The sequence below is a fragment of the Dermacentor andersoni genome, chromosome 1 (genome assembly GCF_023375885.2).
Source record: "Dermacentor andersoni chromosome 1, qqDerAnde1_hic_scaffold, whole genome shotgun sequence".
Lineage (NCBI taxonomy): Eukaryota > Metazoa > Arthropoda > Arachnida > Ixodida > Ixodidae > Dermacentor > Dermacentor andersoni.
The window spans coordinates 126,377,250-126,394,130 of NC_092814.1; the positions used below are offsets into that span (position 1 = coordinate 126,377,250).

Here is a 16,881-nt window from a genome sequence, read left to right on the forward strand (position 1 = left end):
CGGGGCGACGGCAAACAATCACTAGGCCGGCTTGATCTAATCAAGTTTTACTACATCCCTCGCAGTCTAACATTTTGGCGATCTCTCCTTTTTCTCCTAATTAAAACATTTATCTCTACATTGCACAGTTAGCTTCACATGTGACAACTCCATTCACATGAATATTTTCCCTACCTTTTTTTTAACAATACCCTAAACGACTCTAAACCAGGTTATGATGATGATGAAGACTTATTGGCATCCGCTTTGAAACGGGGTGGTGACAAATAGTCACCTAACCTACTTGAGTTACTCAAGTAGGATATACAAGCTTGTCATTCTAGCATTTTGTACACGTCTTTTTAATCTTTTCGCTTCCTCAATACTTCTATATCTGGCTACCTTGTACCGCTACCTGTGCCTGTAGCGGATCTGGTCGTATCAATCTCTTCCGTGCTTTTTTTTTTCATCAATAGTCTAAACGTCTCCTGCTTATCTCGACTGCTGACTGGTTGATGCTTCCGTCCGCTTTAAATCCAAGCACTTCTGCGAGGTGTGGCCTACCTACGGGTCTCACTGGGTGAATCCCTTCGCATTCCATTAGGATGTGCCGAGTGGTCTCCGGATTTTCGCTACAGCATACATATGCCTCATCTTGTTGCGACTATTTGATCCGGTATGTCCTTAGGAAACCAGCTCGAGCCTCAGATGGCAAGGCACTGTACTCTTTGCTATCGTACAGATTTTTCCTTCTAATTTCTTCCCATTCTTATAAATCTCCATGGCCGTTTTTGTTTGCATTCTTTGTATCCAATTCGCTGTCTCTGTTTCTCTCACTTTCTTTCTCATGACTCCTGGTTGTCTATATACAGTTTCAATTACCTTGTACTTGGTTGCCAACTTTCTTGATATCTTCCTCCATTCTGTGTCCACGCTTCTCAAATACAGTTACTGCTGCACTTTATCCACCCACTTATTTTTATACATATCCTTGAGCCTTTCTTTAAAAGTAATTTTACTCTGCGCTTTTCTGACTTCAAAAGAGTCCCAACCCACGTCACCGTGCACTGCCTCATTTGTGGTTCTACCGTCTACTCCCAAAGCCAACCGGCCTACTGATCTTTGGTTAACTTCCAACCACGACAAGATAACACATTTGAAGTACTGAATGGCATTTGCGAGCGTCAGCGCAGGCACAATGACTCCTTTCCAGATTCTACGCACCGCCTGATATCTCTTGTGGCCCCAAAGTGCTCTAGTTTCATTATTACTGCATTCCGCTTCCCCTTTATTTTCAGATTATCTTGGTGGATGCTTGAGTAAGTCTTTGCTTCGTATATGTATACATCTTGGTATTTATATTGCTTGACTGTGGGTATGACTTGCTGTTGAATCGACACCACGTAATTACTCTTCTCTTCGTTAAAAATCATCATTCCCGATTTCACTGTGCTAAACTTAAGGCCTAGATTTGTCGCTGCGTTGCCACAGATATTCGCAAGTGTCTGTAAATATCTTTCATTGTCCCCTAGTAGCACTATGTCGTCCACATACATCAGTCCGGGGACCTTCTGTTGCACCATTTGTCCATTACGCATGTATTATAAATAAAACCCTAATTCACTGTTTTCCTGGCGTCTTTCTATGCCCTTAACATATACCGTGAACAACAATGAAGACAGACGTCATCCCTGTTTCAGTCTTTAGTTAATTTTCAGCACTTCATTACATTTTCGCCTTCCCATAAAATTTGCACTCTGTTGTTTCTTTATATCTCCTTCAGCAGCTCCACGAAATAGTCACGTATGTCTTCGTGCTTGAAAATATCCCATAACGATTCCCTGTGTACGTTTAGTGGGCTCCTTTAATATATAAATATGCTATCCATAAAGGTCTATTCTGAGCTACTGAAATCTCCATGTACTGAATTAGTGCAAACATATTACCATCTAAGCGTCTGCCTTATCAGAACCCATTCTGTAGTTCACCCAGTACATAATTTTTATGTTCTAATTTTATGGCTTGCGTCGCCATTCTATATATCACCGACGTTGCTGTAACTACCCGCCGTGGTTGCTCAGTGGCTATGGTGTTAGGCTGCTGAGCACGAGGTCGCGCGATCGAATCCCGGCCACAGCGGCCGCATTTCGATGGGGGCGAACTGCGAAAACACCCGTGTACTTAGATTTAGGTGCACGTTAAAGAACCCCAGGTGTTCGAAACTTCCGGAGTCCTTCACTACGGCGTGCCTCATAATCAGAAAGTGGTTTTGGCACGGAAAACCCCATAATTTATTTTTTACTGTAACTGGCCTGTACAAGCTCCTTTTATCATTATCACCCTTGCCTTTGTAAATGAGGTTCATCTTGCTTTCATGCCATTCGACCGGAATTTCCTTCGTTCTAATCACTTTCTCTGTGGCATCAGTCAGTAGCACCCGGCTCTTTGGACCGAAGTTTTTAATCAGCTATACTTGAATTTCATCAGGTCTTGCGGCCGTGGTATTAGGACCATTTTCTTCTGCATTTTTCCAGTAAAAGCTTTTGATGCTAAATTTCAATCTTTAAGGCTTCTCTGTTGTTCTTGGATCTGTTTTGGCGTGAACTACGATTTCTTTTGTGCCGAAGTTATTCCTAATACCGTATCTGATGTTCCGCAGCGCATCATCTCCCTTCGGAGATGTTATTAAATTATGGGGTTTTACGTGCCAAAACCACTTTCTGATTATGAGACACGCCGTAGTGGAGGACTCCGGAAATTTCGACCACCTGGGGTTCTTTAACGTGCACCTAAATCTAAGTACACGGGTGTTTTCGCATTTAGCCCCCAACGAAATGCGGCCGCCATGGCCGGGATTCGATCCCGCGACCTCGTGCTCAGCAGCCCAACACCATAGCCACTGAGCAACCACGGCGGGTTTCGGAGATGTTACGGTCTTCATCTCTTATAGCCGTTTGCGAACTTTTAGTTGGAGCGCCGAGTGCTCTTACATGGTTTCAGAATCTTCTTGCTGCGCCTTTGTCTCTTTTGCGAATGTTATGCATCCAACGCTCACTTGTGCATTTAATTTTCTCTTGCACGAGTTCACTCGCCACCCTTTTCTTTTCTCTGTGTTTGTTCCACCTAAGGAGCACCTCTTCGTGTGATCCCAACTTTTTCGCTTCTCGATTATCCCTAGACGCCTGCTTACAATCTTCTACATCTTGCTTTATTTCCTTGTTCCACCACTGACGTGGTTCCCTCTTTCCAATCCAACAATATTTTGACGTGTCTGTCTTTTCTCCTGCTGCATAACGTCTACCAGTTCCTTACATTCTTTAACTGTTGTAGGAAACTCCTGCATTTCCTTCTCTATCTTTTTGCGATATCTGTTATTTGCTTTGCATCAATTTTTTTTTAAAATCCTGATGCTATTGGTTCGTGTTTTGCGTTAGTATCGCTCCCAAATTTTAAAGTTAACCGTTTATGATGCTACCCAGGCTATTTTTTTCATGTTCATCTGTCATCATGCGGTCTAGTCGTTCGTAGACCGTTTCTGAGTCCAAGGCGTAGTCGACGCATGACTGCTTGTTTTCACAATTTCCACATTACCATCTCCATGATATTTATTCTCCCTCTTAACTACTAAAATGTTCCGTTCATCGCACAGATCCAGCACTAGAGAACCGTTGTAATCAGTACATCCGTCTAAATCCTCCATGTGCGCATTCATCTATCCTACTAGTATCACCTGGCAGGATTTTTTGAACTCTTTAATATCGTTTCTAATGCAATCAATCAATTCCTTATTTTTATCTCTGCTATCACTACCTGTCCATAAGTGGGCTTCTCCAAGCCACGTCTTTTTGCCTTCCTATAAATGCTCCTCACATGTCACTTTTGTCCTTTGCCACTTCATAGGTAACCCAATTAGCATGCCTACGCCTCTGATTGACCCAGTCGTTCTATTGCGCCCCTCCCATACAAAATTGTCAATAACAGGCGGCTACTCCAAATCTTGTAGATGCATTTTGGTCAAGGCGTACGCGCTGATAGCTTCGTCATTCAGCTGCGTTTGAATTTCCGGCCATTTTTTTCTACTTCCGACCACCCTGCATGTTTATGTAACAAATTTTACCGTCTCTATACTTACCCTCTGTGCATCTTTTCTTTTCTCTTTGTGGCCTAATTGTGCTCCTTGCTGGTGTATCGCTACGTTCAATACTTAATCCTCCTTCCTGACTGCCAGGGGTCGCGAATCGACGTCCAGCCGGTGTTGCTACATTATCGTTCAAATGTACCAGTGCTCCAGCGAACAGCACCAAATGGCGGAGACTTTGTGGCGTATGAAGTGCATGACAATTTGTGTGCCAAATACAGGGCGCATAGCTCTATTAGCCTGTTCGGCCGTCGGTGTAATATTTTGATAGTTCTTCAGCAATTCTCTGAATTTTAAACGTTACAAACAGTACTGTCCGCCCTTGCGTGATCACAAAATCATGGCACGCGAATGAGATAATGAAAGGCATGCGTCTTTGGCGCTTAACACGGAGAAAAGTGTACACATTGGCGGAGGCACGGGCGGCATTTTGCTTTTCTTTGCTCTTCGTTAATCGTTCAAAGTTGTTAGTGGTGAATGCCGAATATTCCAATCATTGCATAAGTAAAACTGTGTTCCGTCTTTCTCTGTTCAAGGTCAAAGCCAGTGATGCATTATATAGCGGCGATTATGTTTGACATATTTAGAGTTTATAGCGCGAAGGGACACAGACGAAGACTAGAAGCCGACAGCGCTGACTCTCAACTAAACCTTTATTGAAACGATCAACATATGTAAGTGATTGCAAAAATCTAAGCGAAGAAACATCACACGGTCTCAAGAATATCAGTAAACAGATAAACATATCAGAAAGTGGGGAAGCCATAAAAACTAAACAAGAAAAGGCACCACTTGGGATGGACGCACGTTCTGAGAATATATTCAAATTCGCTGTCTAACAGTGATGGACGTATATTGATGTCTGGCTAACGCAAGTCTCTCCTAATATCTTAATGTAAAATGTCTCAATTATTTCGCGTGTAGTACGACATTTGTGTCTTGAAAGAAGTTTTGTGTCCACAGACAAAGGTGTAAAACCGCAATTAAAACAATGCGACGCTACATGTGACGCATTAGGGTTGTTAATTGATTGTTTATGTTCTTTTAGCCTGATAATGAGGCACCTGCGGCTGTGTCCAATGTAAGCCGTTCCGCACTTGAGTGGAATTTGGTAAACAATACCAGTGCTTCAAGGTACAAAAGAGCACATATGCCTAACGCAGCAGTCATATTTTCTTCTCCCACCCCCATGCTCAAGTTTCCTTTTTGTGATAGAACACGTCATTGACAACTTCCCGGGAAGGGGTGGGGGGGAGGCGAAGAAAACGGTATTGACGTCATATCTACTGGCCTCATTCCTTAAACCGTATGACATCCTGCACCCGTACGGCACCACGGTAAACCTTTTTTTTTCGTTCTTGTTCCTCTTTTTGTTTATTTGTAGCAGCGCTCTTCTTTGCCCATTTTGAAAGCGTCTCACGGGTTAGAGATAACATATGAGCAGGATAGCCAGCCTTCTCTAGACTATCTGTCTGTTGGGAAAACAAGTTTTTATGGCTTCCCCACTTTCCTTATATCTTTATCCGTTTACTGATATTCTTTAGACAGTGTGATGTTTCTTTGCTGGGGTTTTTGCAATCGCTTATATATGTTGATCGTTTCAATAAAAATTTTGTTGAGAGTTGGTGCTCGTCCTGGCTGCTTCTAGTCTTCGTCTGCTTCTCTTCGCGCTATAAACTATAAATATGTTACCGTAACAAGTCGCCGAACTTTTCATCCTTTTGATTACGTTTGACTAGAAGCTCCTACTCAGCAGCAAAAATTTCAACTCATCGACATCCCTTCAAAATTGTCAGTTATTTTTTGTGGACATCGCATAGAACTTCGGAGTTTGGTGGGGGGACTTTCTGCATGCGCAGCTGGTTTACCATAGACACATCGTCTAATGAACGCCCCTAGCAAGATGAGCGGATGCATCTTCCGTTGACCCTGCCCTTGGAATTTTTTCTGTTCTTTTTTTAACATCATGCAGTTCTCTAAAAACGATACATGCTTATAGCAAAATATTCCAGTGAAATTCAGCACAAGTTAAAACCAGTGTTATGCAAGAAAAAAATCTGGCTTTATTTTAAAGCCATGCACGTGATATGAAAGAGTAGAGTTCTGGTGGTTTCCCACCTGTTAAGACATTTACGCGACTCTCATGAATCAAAAGTAAACTCCAGGGCACGGAACTACGACCCCTTATTTTATTGTTTCAAGTAGATGAATCTTGCGAAAAAAACCCCAGCCACCTTCGTCAAGTGCAATTTTCACCAAACTAATATGCATAGAGCTACCAAAAAAAAAAAGAACTTTCTAAAAAAAAAAATATTTTCATTAAGGGCAAAAAGCCCGTTGTTAGAGTTCATTCAAAAATATTTTCCAACGAAGTCAATACACTTGTCCAACTTTTTCTGTTCGAAGCAACATTGAAGAACCTGAAGCTTATGCTGGCGAGTGGCCCCCGCGAAGTCGTCTTCATCTCGTAATAAGTGGTAAATATCCTTCATTTAATAAACCTTTTTTTAAACAAAAAAAGGAAAATCTCAGCGAGCTCACTACGTTCAACAGAGTAAATGGAAAACGCCCGCTCATCCCTGCGGGTCTAAATACCCCGTTATAACCAAAGCAGTGTTAACTGCGGCTGTGTCGTGATGGAGAAACCAATCAGTTGCATTCCACAATTTTGCGCATTATTCTTTCTCAATCCCCTCAATCGTTCCTAGTAATGTTGATGATTGACAGCCTATCCAGGTGAAAAAAGTTCCCCCTGCACAATTCCAAAAAAAAAAAGACGCTACAGAAGACGCAAGAAAGAAACGATGATCCTCGCCTTCACACGAGTGCACTTGCCGCGCTTTTTCTCGGTCTTGGTGAAAAAATTTGCCTGCAACTTGACAGTGTTCATAAAACGGGCCAAAGACGAAGTCGAAAGGAACACATACAAATATACGGGCGCGGTGCTTCCAACCAGCATTTATTTCAAACTATTATCTATCTTATACTATGCGCATCAGGTATGCCATGCACGCATCATCACACAAGAGGTCGTATAAGTCAATCACTTCGTACATAAGATTGTGCCTAAAAAACAAGTGCGCACGCACACTCATGCTTGCCAACACAATTTTCTTAAAGCAAGAAAGAAATAGAACGCGAACTAGTTGAACTGTATTATATAAGAAAAGCCGGTGATGAGCGTGTCAGCCGTCCGTCTTTGGCGATACATGAGAAAGAAGTGAGTTTTCTTTTGAGGTTTCTAGACACGTGAACGGATTGACTATACAAGCGTATGTATGAAATGATTGACTTATACAGTCTTTTATAAGATGACCCATGCATGATGTACCTGATGCGCAGAGCATAAAATAGATGATCGTTTGAAAAAATTGACAGTCACGTAAGTACCCTTACGTGATTTGAGTGCGAAAACATTATGACTTCTGTAATTAATTGGTTATGCACATGATGCGTGACGTAATGTACTGTCACGTCTCCTTCACAACTCTACCTTAATCAGCGTTAATCCACCTTAATTCACTTTGCGTCAACTTAATTCACTTTATTCAACCTTAAGTTACGTTATTCTACCTTGTTCTAACTTAGTTCACTTTACTTCACTCTAATTAACCTTAATTCACTTTCATTCACGTTAATGCACATTAATTACCGATAATCACTACTAATTAACGTTGTAATACAGTTTACTACCTTCTGTATACTACTGACGTCATACAAGGTGCTGATGACGTCACATTGATTTTTGGTACCACTCGTTGCGGACAAAGCCGGCATTTGTGCCTCATGGGACATATAATGCTTTCGCATTAATAAACGCTGGCTGGAAGTTCAGCGCCCGTACTGTCGTATGTGTTCCTTTAGCCTTCGTCTTTAGCGCGTTTTGTGGACACTGTCAAGGTGGAACAACGCACCCGAATCAAGGTATTGTTGCTACAAAAGCCTTTAACTGACACGAAAATGTTTGCTTGGTTTCGGGGAAATACGCATAGCACCAGCTTTCACAACCCGTGATGATATTCTAAAAAAGGTCTGGGTCACTTTGGATAGGGTTTTTTCAAATTCTGGAACAAAATCAAACAAGTTATTTTCTTTTTCTTTCTTTCTTTGTTCCTTGTGAGCACGCGGGGAACAAACATGGCGACAATGCGTCGCATGTTTAATTCCACTGTCAAAATCCTCTCAGAAGAGCTCCAGCTCATGCCAGCAGGTTCTGAAATTACGGCAATTGTACATCGACAACTCTCGCAGAGTTTTTGTCCAACCTTTTCATAGGTACGACAGGTTGAAGATTCGCCGAAATGAGGATGGACTTTAACGCTCGTTTCTCTTCTTGAAACAGCTCAAACCACTCAAAAACTTGTGTACTGCTCCATGCCTCCTCCATAAACGTCGTTTGAAGCATTTCAAGTGTTTCGTTGGTCTTTTTTTTTTTTTTTTTTTTAGAAGAACGTCAAAATCTCCCATTCGCCGTCTGTTACCAAGAGACGTCACGAGGAGTGGCGCGACTACAGTTGGGAAAACGGTCACCACAAACCCGTAAGAAATGTTACGGTGACGTCCGCTTGGGTACTAACTTTTGAAGTGTCCACCTCCACCCTCATTTATAGTAAGGTTCGTTACAGCGCAACACAAGACAAGGACAAAACAAGGTATAAAACGACGACACGGCACTGCGCCAGTTTCCCGCATTCTCATAGTGGGAGAGCACATCAATACAACTACGAACAGCTCCATAAAGCCAGTGCAAGTTTTTTCTTTCCATTTCTTTCTTTTTTTTCGTAGAAGCACAAAGTGCATATCTTGGCGACCACACACGCACACAATGCCTGTTTCCTCTTGAGGCGCTACCGCACTCAGGTAGCGTGCAGCATTGAAAGATCTTTCAGAAGATTGTTTTGCCCTAAGGTGTGCAAGAAATGCATTGCATATAACGTCATGACGTGAATGCCCATGGCTGTAATTAGGATTCACCATAGATAGTCGTATGTCAGGTACAAACTGAAAGTCCGGAACATGTGGTTTCTATATGTCTTCACTGGTCACCGGTTCGTTCCAAACTATGCAGTCTAGCGCGTGGAGGCTAGCGCTTGCACCCTATAATCCATGGGCTGCTGAGCACCAGGCTGCGGTTTCAGTTACCGGAGAGCGTTCCCACTCCGATGAGGACGAAAAAAAAAAGGAGCCTTAGGCTATAACTTAGCACCGCTAACTCTCTAATTATGCGATAGCATACTTAGATTGTGGTGATTGTGGCGTCTCAGCAGATGCGCGTGCGCGCGTCGCAGGCGGCTCTGCAAACTCTCGATAATCGAATTGACTTTTCCTGCACACTACGCCACGCTCAATACATCTCGAGTTTTCTGTAAGGTGCCTCCAAAGTGGGTGAAGTCCGCCTATAACGCAATTAAGTAATGCGTGACCGCTTCGATCAGTGCGATCGCAGACCGATGGTGGGATGGAATTTCCGTGTTCTACAACAGCCGCCCAATACTCTAGCCATAATGCTGCGATCGCACGCATACTTCTCCCGTGCCAAAGTCGCTCTTTGAAACGTCTGGCGCAAGCGTCACGCGCCAGTTTCCCGCATTCTTCTCTCGGGACAGCTAGCACTTCGAGATGCCTTTGTTAGACTGCACTGCCTTCGGCATGGGACCACATTTTTTGTTACACGTATACCTACAAAGTGAGTGAAGCCCGCCTTAAATGCTATATAGCGTTAAAAAGAAAGAAAAGTCGCAGTTGCGCCCGAAAGGCGAAGCATCGATTACGATGGCAAATTAGTAGAGAGCTAAATAAAATCCATCTATATCAGCTGCAGGCAAGGAAGGCTGGGATATTTGATCAAGTTCAAAAGTGTGGAGAAGAGAGTATTGCGGAGCATCCTGAGTAAGTATGGAGCGCGTTGAGGTATTTGCTACATACTTGAGGCGCCGGTTCGCCAGGCCTGTTCTCAACGTGGTGTTGGATAGCGTAATTGGATATGTAAATTGTTTCTGCCTGGCGGATCAGTACAGCGCTTTCGGTTGTGTTTGTTTGTGATTGGGGCAGCAAGAGGACTCTATTCCTTTTGCATTTTGTTAGCCGATTGTGGCTAAAAGTTTTCTTAAACATTTGTCTTGGTATGTTTCACATTGTGCCGCTGCCAAGCACTGACTTCAGGAGCTTCAGGCCTCGTCAAGCTGCCAAAAAGCACATTTTACCCCCCGCAGTCCTCCCATCTGTATAAGTGTACAAGATGGCAGATAACAAGAAGAAGAAGATTACGGCGTTGTTCTCGATTTTTTTCGTCTCCAACACCTCTGGACCAATAGGTCTCCGGCCATTTCATGGCGTGGCTCGTTGTTATACAATCGCGAGCTAAGGTAAGAGCTCGTTCATCGCCTTCTAGTCCCTGCTTGCCTGGGACCCACTCGAACAGAATCTGCAAAGTAAGATGTTTGTGACTTTGTGTATATATTTGTTGCGTGTAGTGCGGATGTGATCAAGGAACGTATTTCTCGCAAAGGCACGTATTGGATCCCGACGATCCCAATTGTGATAATGCCAGTCTCGTGTGAGTGTAGGCAAATGACTTCTCTAATGACTTGAATCTCTGCGTCCGTAGGAGGCAGTACTGCTTCGTGAATGCGGATGGTTTGGCTTCTTGGCGACACTTGAGCACCAAGTTATAGAATACACAACGATGCTCAACAAGCCACCATGGTGCAGTGACAGGATGGGGAACTATCTTTCCGTTTTCCTCTTTCCTTTCTCATCTCTACTCTGTCTTCCTTCTTTTTCTCTCTTTGGCAAAGACTGGTACGATACATTGTAGGAGTGCGTGATTTTCTCAATTCAGTTTCTCTTCGTTCCCCTGAGATGAACGTTTGGTTTATCCATGAAGCCATTATTTTCATTAGCAGTGCGCACGTCTCCCCTTCATATGCTTCTATAGACGTCAGTGACTAAAAGTGGGCAAATGATGGTTATTTTAGGGTGTGCGATGGTCGCAAAATTCACAACAACTACTTCACACAAAAAAAATCTTTATTGTGATGAATTCGTTTTCAGTCGCAAAGTCCTCACTCGTAAAAAAGCAACGCCACCACATTCGTATACTGACAGAACCTGTCCCGCTATTCGCTGACTCTTGTGAACACAACACAGTTTTTTTTTCCTTCTTTTTCATCAAGACCAACATTTCCCGGGTGATCCAGAACAATTATTCGAAGCAACCCATTTCGTAACGAGGATTTCTTTTCAAGTGTAAAGTGCGTCTTGAAACTAACACGGTATTTCTAACACGTACTTCGTGACAGCTTCTGTACATTTTCACGGATTTTTCATATTTAATCCCCAAAATTAAGCGAGAAAATTCGCCTTCTAGTAGCTGTGAGAGCGCATACGGCGCCAAGCTATTATATCGATCAGAAGACAGCAAGCTCAAGCAAAGCACTACAGTCATCCCTGGAACGCGCCATGATTTAAACGAGGCTATGAGAAAGACGAAATAACAATCAAGAGGAGGAGGCTAGCCACGAGGCTTGCCTGGCTGCCCTAAACGTTGACAGACCAGGATCGGAATGTCGAGCGAAGAGGCATGTCTCTGTGGACAGAGTGGGGTGACGACATGCTGTAATACATGGGGCTATGTTCGCGTGAATAGAGCGAACGATGAGAATGATAGAGAGGAAGTCGAAGGTGCTGTCTCTACTCCTCCTTGAGTGTCGTGCTCGCCGCTGGCTGCGGTGTGGTCGGCGGCGCCGTGACCGTTACTTCCTTGACTTCCGATGCAGCCGCACCACGCCCCCGACCCCTAGCCGGACCCCTACTCGGGGGTCCAGCAGTAGGCGCCCTGAGAAGAGGGCTCGGACCCGGGGCTGGTGGGCCTTGGACGGGGCCAGCCGTCCGGGTCGGACCAGCAGACAGTGCGGGGCCAGCAGACAGTGCGGCGCCAGCCGTCCGGGCGGGGCCAGCAGACAGTGCGGGACCAGCCGACAGTGCGGCGGCTGCGGCGTGCGCCTTGAGCGTCGGCACCAGCGGCACTGCGCGCTGGATGTCGTTGTCGCTCAGGAACTCCGCGGTGGGGTCGCCGATGTTGGCGTTCAAGTAGTAGAAGTCCTTGGCGTTCTGGCAGGGTACCGAGTCCTCCTCGTATGCGCAGGTCAGGCTCAGTTGGTTGAAGACGGTCTGGTTACCACACAGGAAGCTGAAGTGCTGCATTTCGTGGTCGGCAGCACCCTGCGGGCCCAGCACGTCGTGGCAGATGTGGAACACCTTGCAGTCGTTGTCCACGTCCGCGTAGTAGCCGTCGCCGGGACACTTGAACGTCGTCTTGACGCTGCCCAGCAGGAGCTCCGCGCCGTCGGGCAGCAGGTACGCCTCGCGGCGATGCTGCGCACATCAACGACTCGATGTTGGAGCGCCAAGGAGCGAAAGGCGAGCACAGTAAATGCCCACAATGCAGTTAAAAAGAAGTGAAAAAATCTTGAGCCATTCCACTCCGCGAAGGTGGGCCACAAGCGAAGCTGTTTAGATACGACACAGAGGTGACAGATAATTTTGAAGAAAGGTAGGAACTCATGTATTGTCTTGATCGGTGGTCATTATTTGTCTAACTATACGTGGCCTTCCCATAGGAACTGTACAAGACGAATGAAACGCGATGCTCGGGGGTATTTATTGCTTACAGGTGTATGAGCCATTGATGACTAAACTTTTCGACATGCTATTCTGTATGATGTATGGGTGATTAGAAAGAATGTAAGCACTGTTCGTTTCACTTTGCTGAGTGCTCGTAGCTTCTGCCTTATGGGGCTATGAGCCATTGAATTTTTTGATTGCTTATGGTGATAGGAGTGCTTACAGGGGTACGACCCATTGATGATGATGATAGTTTTTGTTGAAGCACACGAAAGAATGCACGGAGCTATATCCATATACAGCTTCGCTGTAAGATAAACACGATGCCGAAGATTTTGACATTTCAGATGATACTCGCATCAAACGGTTTGAATAATTTAGGCATGTTTGGAGCACACTCACTGGTCGCAGTAGTTGCATAAACACTTAAAGGGTCAACAGCCCACTTTGTGACTTCTGCGGGTACAACGAAACAATCGCGCACCTTCTTTGTGAGTGCCCTCGTTTCAACTCGCTAAGAGTAGCCCTCTCAGCCACCCTAGAACAACTAGACAAGCGCCCAATGACGGGAAACAACATCCTTAGAAACTGGCCTACGAGAACATCAGCGCTATCCGCTATGAAGGCGCTGTTGCGCTATTTAAAAGACACAGGACTTTCTGACAAATTGTGACTGTACACTGTGTGACGTACGGTTGGACAGTGACACTGCATAACACTAGGAACGCCTTCGCAGACTGCGTGGCAGGGCCCACAGAAACAGTTCGTGTGTATCGTGTGTACGTGTGTGTGTATGGTTTTTTCATTCTTTTTCTCTCTCTCTCATCTATCGCATCCCTTTGCCCCTCCCCCGGTACAGGATAGCCAACCAGAGATAATCTCTGGTTAACCTGCCTGTCTTTCCTTTGCCTTTCTCTCTCTCTCTAAAGGGACACTCACTCTAAATGCTAGACGAAGCGATACTGCCAAACTACTCTGTCGCAACTCTCTTATAAGTGGCTTATAAGTGGAAATAACTAAGGCCACTCTAGTCCTGCGTTTCTTCGACCCTTTTTGAATCTCGCGGGAATATCGTTATGCCAATGATGTCAGTGATACCTCACGAAGTCGTCCGCGTTTTCGCTTATTTCTTCTTTGTCTTTAAAAAAAAATACTGCGGCCTGATTGTGTTTTCACTCAATTATATTTCGTATTTTTAATTTCTATTGATAAAGAACTACCTAGCATTTGCCAGGTGGTGCCACAATCCTTGAGGTCATAAACAACTAATCCAGAAATTTCAAGGTATCTTCTTCACAAGGTCCATTTGCTTTGCGCACACCAAACCTCTGTAAAAGTCGCCTATTTGCTACACTGATAGGCTAATATTTTGTGTAATATCCATCTTTTTTTGGTTTTGTCAGAACAAGAGAGAAGGAATAAAGCAATAACAACGCAGAAGGGTACGGTTTGCGATTGGCTATAAGGCATGAAAAAAAAAACAATAAGTGTACTGAAAAATGATGTGATCAAAAAAGAAAGAACGAAGGAAATAAGTACGCGCATAACATACAGAAAGAAACAAAATACAAAACAATAATACGATAAAAAAGCATCTGATTAACACACTTATTAGCATTCAAACGAACAAGTTTTGTAATACATAGGAACGACAAAGTTTTCACTACAAGTAGCAAAGAGATTTTTCTTTGACTAGCCCGTGGCCGCTTCTCAGGAAAAGTTTTATATCGGGCGGTTTAAGATTATGAAGTGCACTAAAGTTGCTTACCCTCACACCAGGGTGCGCCGAGGCAACGCCAAGGAGCGCTGCAAAACATAAACGAAAAAAATAAAAAACACACACACTTTATCAGCTACATGAAGCTGGTGTTCTTTTCTTTTTCTTTTTTCAATGCAGAACGGCACACATGCGTTACGTATTTCAGCCGCAGCTTAAGCGCACCTATTTCACAGCACGTCATGTTAACCTTGTATTTACAATGAAACGGGTTCCATGTAACGGCTATAGTCGCTGGCACCTCAAATAAAAGCAATGTCCAAGGCCCTTCGATAGTGATTTCGGCATAATACGGAAAAAAGACACGCTGACGCCAAGTCCAAGTTGAGGGTGACATGCATTCTCAAGACAATTATGTTACGTATCCTATAACGGTACCCTTCACATTTGTTTTCGTTCCTTTTTAATAATTAAAGACACAAGGTGAAGTGATATCATGGGTTATCGTGAGAGCAAGTAATAACAAGCGAGGTTGCTAGGTTAAGTAGTTAAGTGTGTAAGATTGTATAGCTGACAAATTGTGACTGTACACTGTGGGACGTAGGACTGTACGGTGACACTGCGTAAGACTAGGAACGCCTTTGCGGGCTGCGTGACAGTGCCCACAAAAACAGTGCGTGTGTGTGTGTGTGTTTAGGTTTTTCTTTTTTTATCCTTCTCTCTCTCACCTATTGCATCCCCTTGTCCCTCCCCCAGTACAGGGTAGCCAACCGGAGATAATCTCGGGTTAACCTCCCTGTGTTTCCTTTGCCTTTCTCTCTCTCTCTCTCTCTCTCTTGTATAGCTCAGTGGTTTACTAGTTAAGCACTTTAAGTAATTCTTTAAACTTCTAGATGCAAACGGGCTAGTACTTTTTGAGACATCTGTTGGCCAGTTTTATTTGTTGACAATGCACTTATCAATGTTCCAAAAAGAAGTCAGCAATGTTCATACATAAATAAGACGCCTTCGGTTTCTTTACTACTTGCTCGATGAAAAAGCGCACAAAGCAGCGCAACCTACGAACTGGTTTATTATTAGATCACAAAGGGGTACCTGGCTGTGAACAAACCCGAGACTTGGATTGCTCTGCTGGTTAGTTTCCGCGTGTCAGTTGCCGATTGTTCACAGTCAGATACGCCATGTGATCCTATTATAAACCTGTCAGTATTTTGCGCTTCTTTCTGTCCGTTTGTGCTTCCCTTCCTTACCTGTGTTCATTTCGTCTCGATATAGCCGTACACAGTGCAAGAGCAACGAAATCCCCACCACTTATCCCAATTTATCCCTCCATCTATGGCATTGTTATCAAATGCGCGTAATACCATATAAAGGAAAAGCAGCAATATTACTTACCAATAAACAGAAAAGAGTTCATGATGCCTCTTGCGTTTGTGAGGTTGTTTTTGTCTGGAAAAAGGAAAAGGAAATTGAAAGCAATGCTTTCTTTACGTGATCTCAACTCTCCAAACCCCCTTAATGGACTGATATAATCTTGGATATCGCAGTCTAGTTACTTGCACTGAGCCACTGATGCTGTGTTAGTGATTTTATAAGGACCACATAAGGAGCGGGGGGCACCGCCACATTTACACCCTTTTGGTGCCTTGCATCTGCAGAATAAAATGGTCAAACTTCCAGGAGCACAAAGCAAGAGAGGGAAGGGAACTAGTGAGGGAATTCAGGTCGACTGTTAAGGGCAAAGTGGGTATAATGGGTGAATGCTGCCGAGGCACTCTTGATATTCGCAAGAATCAAAAGCCAGCGGTACGAGAATGCGTACTGAAAGAAATGCCTGTACGGAGCTCACAAGTACAACGTTAATTTCCAACCTGCCTCCTCGATTAAAGTTTTCCGCCTCCTCCGTGATGTTTTCCGCCACCCCGAAGGCTCGTCCGATCAAGGGGTTTTGCTCTCGATTTCTGCAACTCAACGTCGAGCTGCAAACTCTCCAGCTTCAGGTCAGCGTTTCTCGCACCAAGGGGCTTTATTTGTGCCGGATGGCGAAACACAAACTGGGCAAATCAAATACGCCCTTCTACAAGAGCGGGACATGTCCATCCGAAATCAAGACGGCTGGTCGCTTGGATGTATTGATCCCGCTTCGCGCGTTAATGCTGGTGTTTCTTCAGCCGATTGTAGTACAAAGAACAGTAGTTTCAAGCACTTAAGCTTCCTTGCGTGCCATTTATGTATTTAGTAATACGAGTATAACAAAGAGAATGTGCAAATCACGTTTGCTCTTTTTTCTAGTTTTAAAAAGTTTCAGCGTTCTTAAGTTTAAAATGTATTCAAGTTTTTTTTTTTTTTTTTTCAAATTTCAAAACACAGAATCGGGTAAATCCCGACTTGGTTTTCTGCATCTTTTCAATTCCGCTTCTTC

At 44.0% G+C, this 16,881-nt stretch overlaps 1 protein-coding gene across 1 annotated transcript; it reads right to left on the reverse strand.

The window, feature by feature from the left end:
- Positions 1-11,128: 11,128 nt before the first annotated feature.
- On the reverse strand, positions 11,129-15,719 carry LOC126545848 (uncharacterized). Its single transcript, XM_055077935.2, has 3 exons — positions 15,710-15,719; positions 14,511-14,548; positions 11,129-12,493 (listed from the first exon to the last, which is right to left on the reverse strand). The coding sequence occupies exons 1-3, from the start codon at positions 15,717-15,719 to the stop codon at positions 11,810-11,812; spliced, it is 732 nt and encodes a 243-aa protein (XP_054933910.2). The 3' UTR covers positions 11,129-11,809.
- Between the last annotated feature and the right edge of the window lie 1,162 nt (positions 15,720-16,881).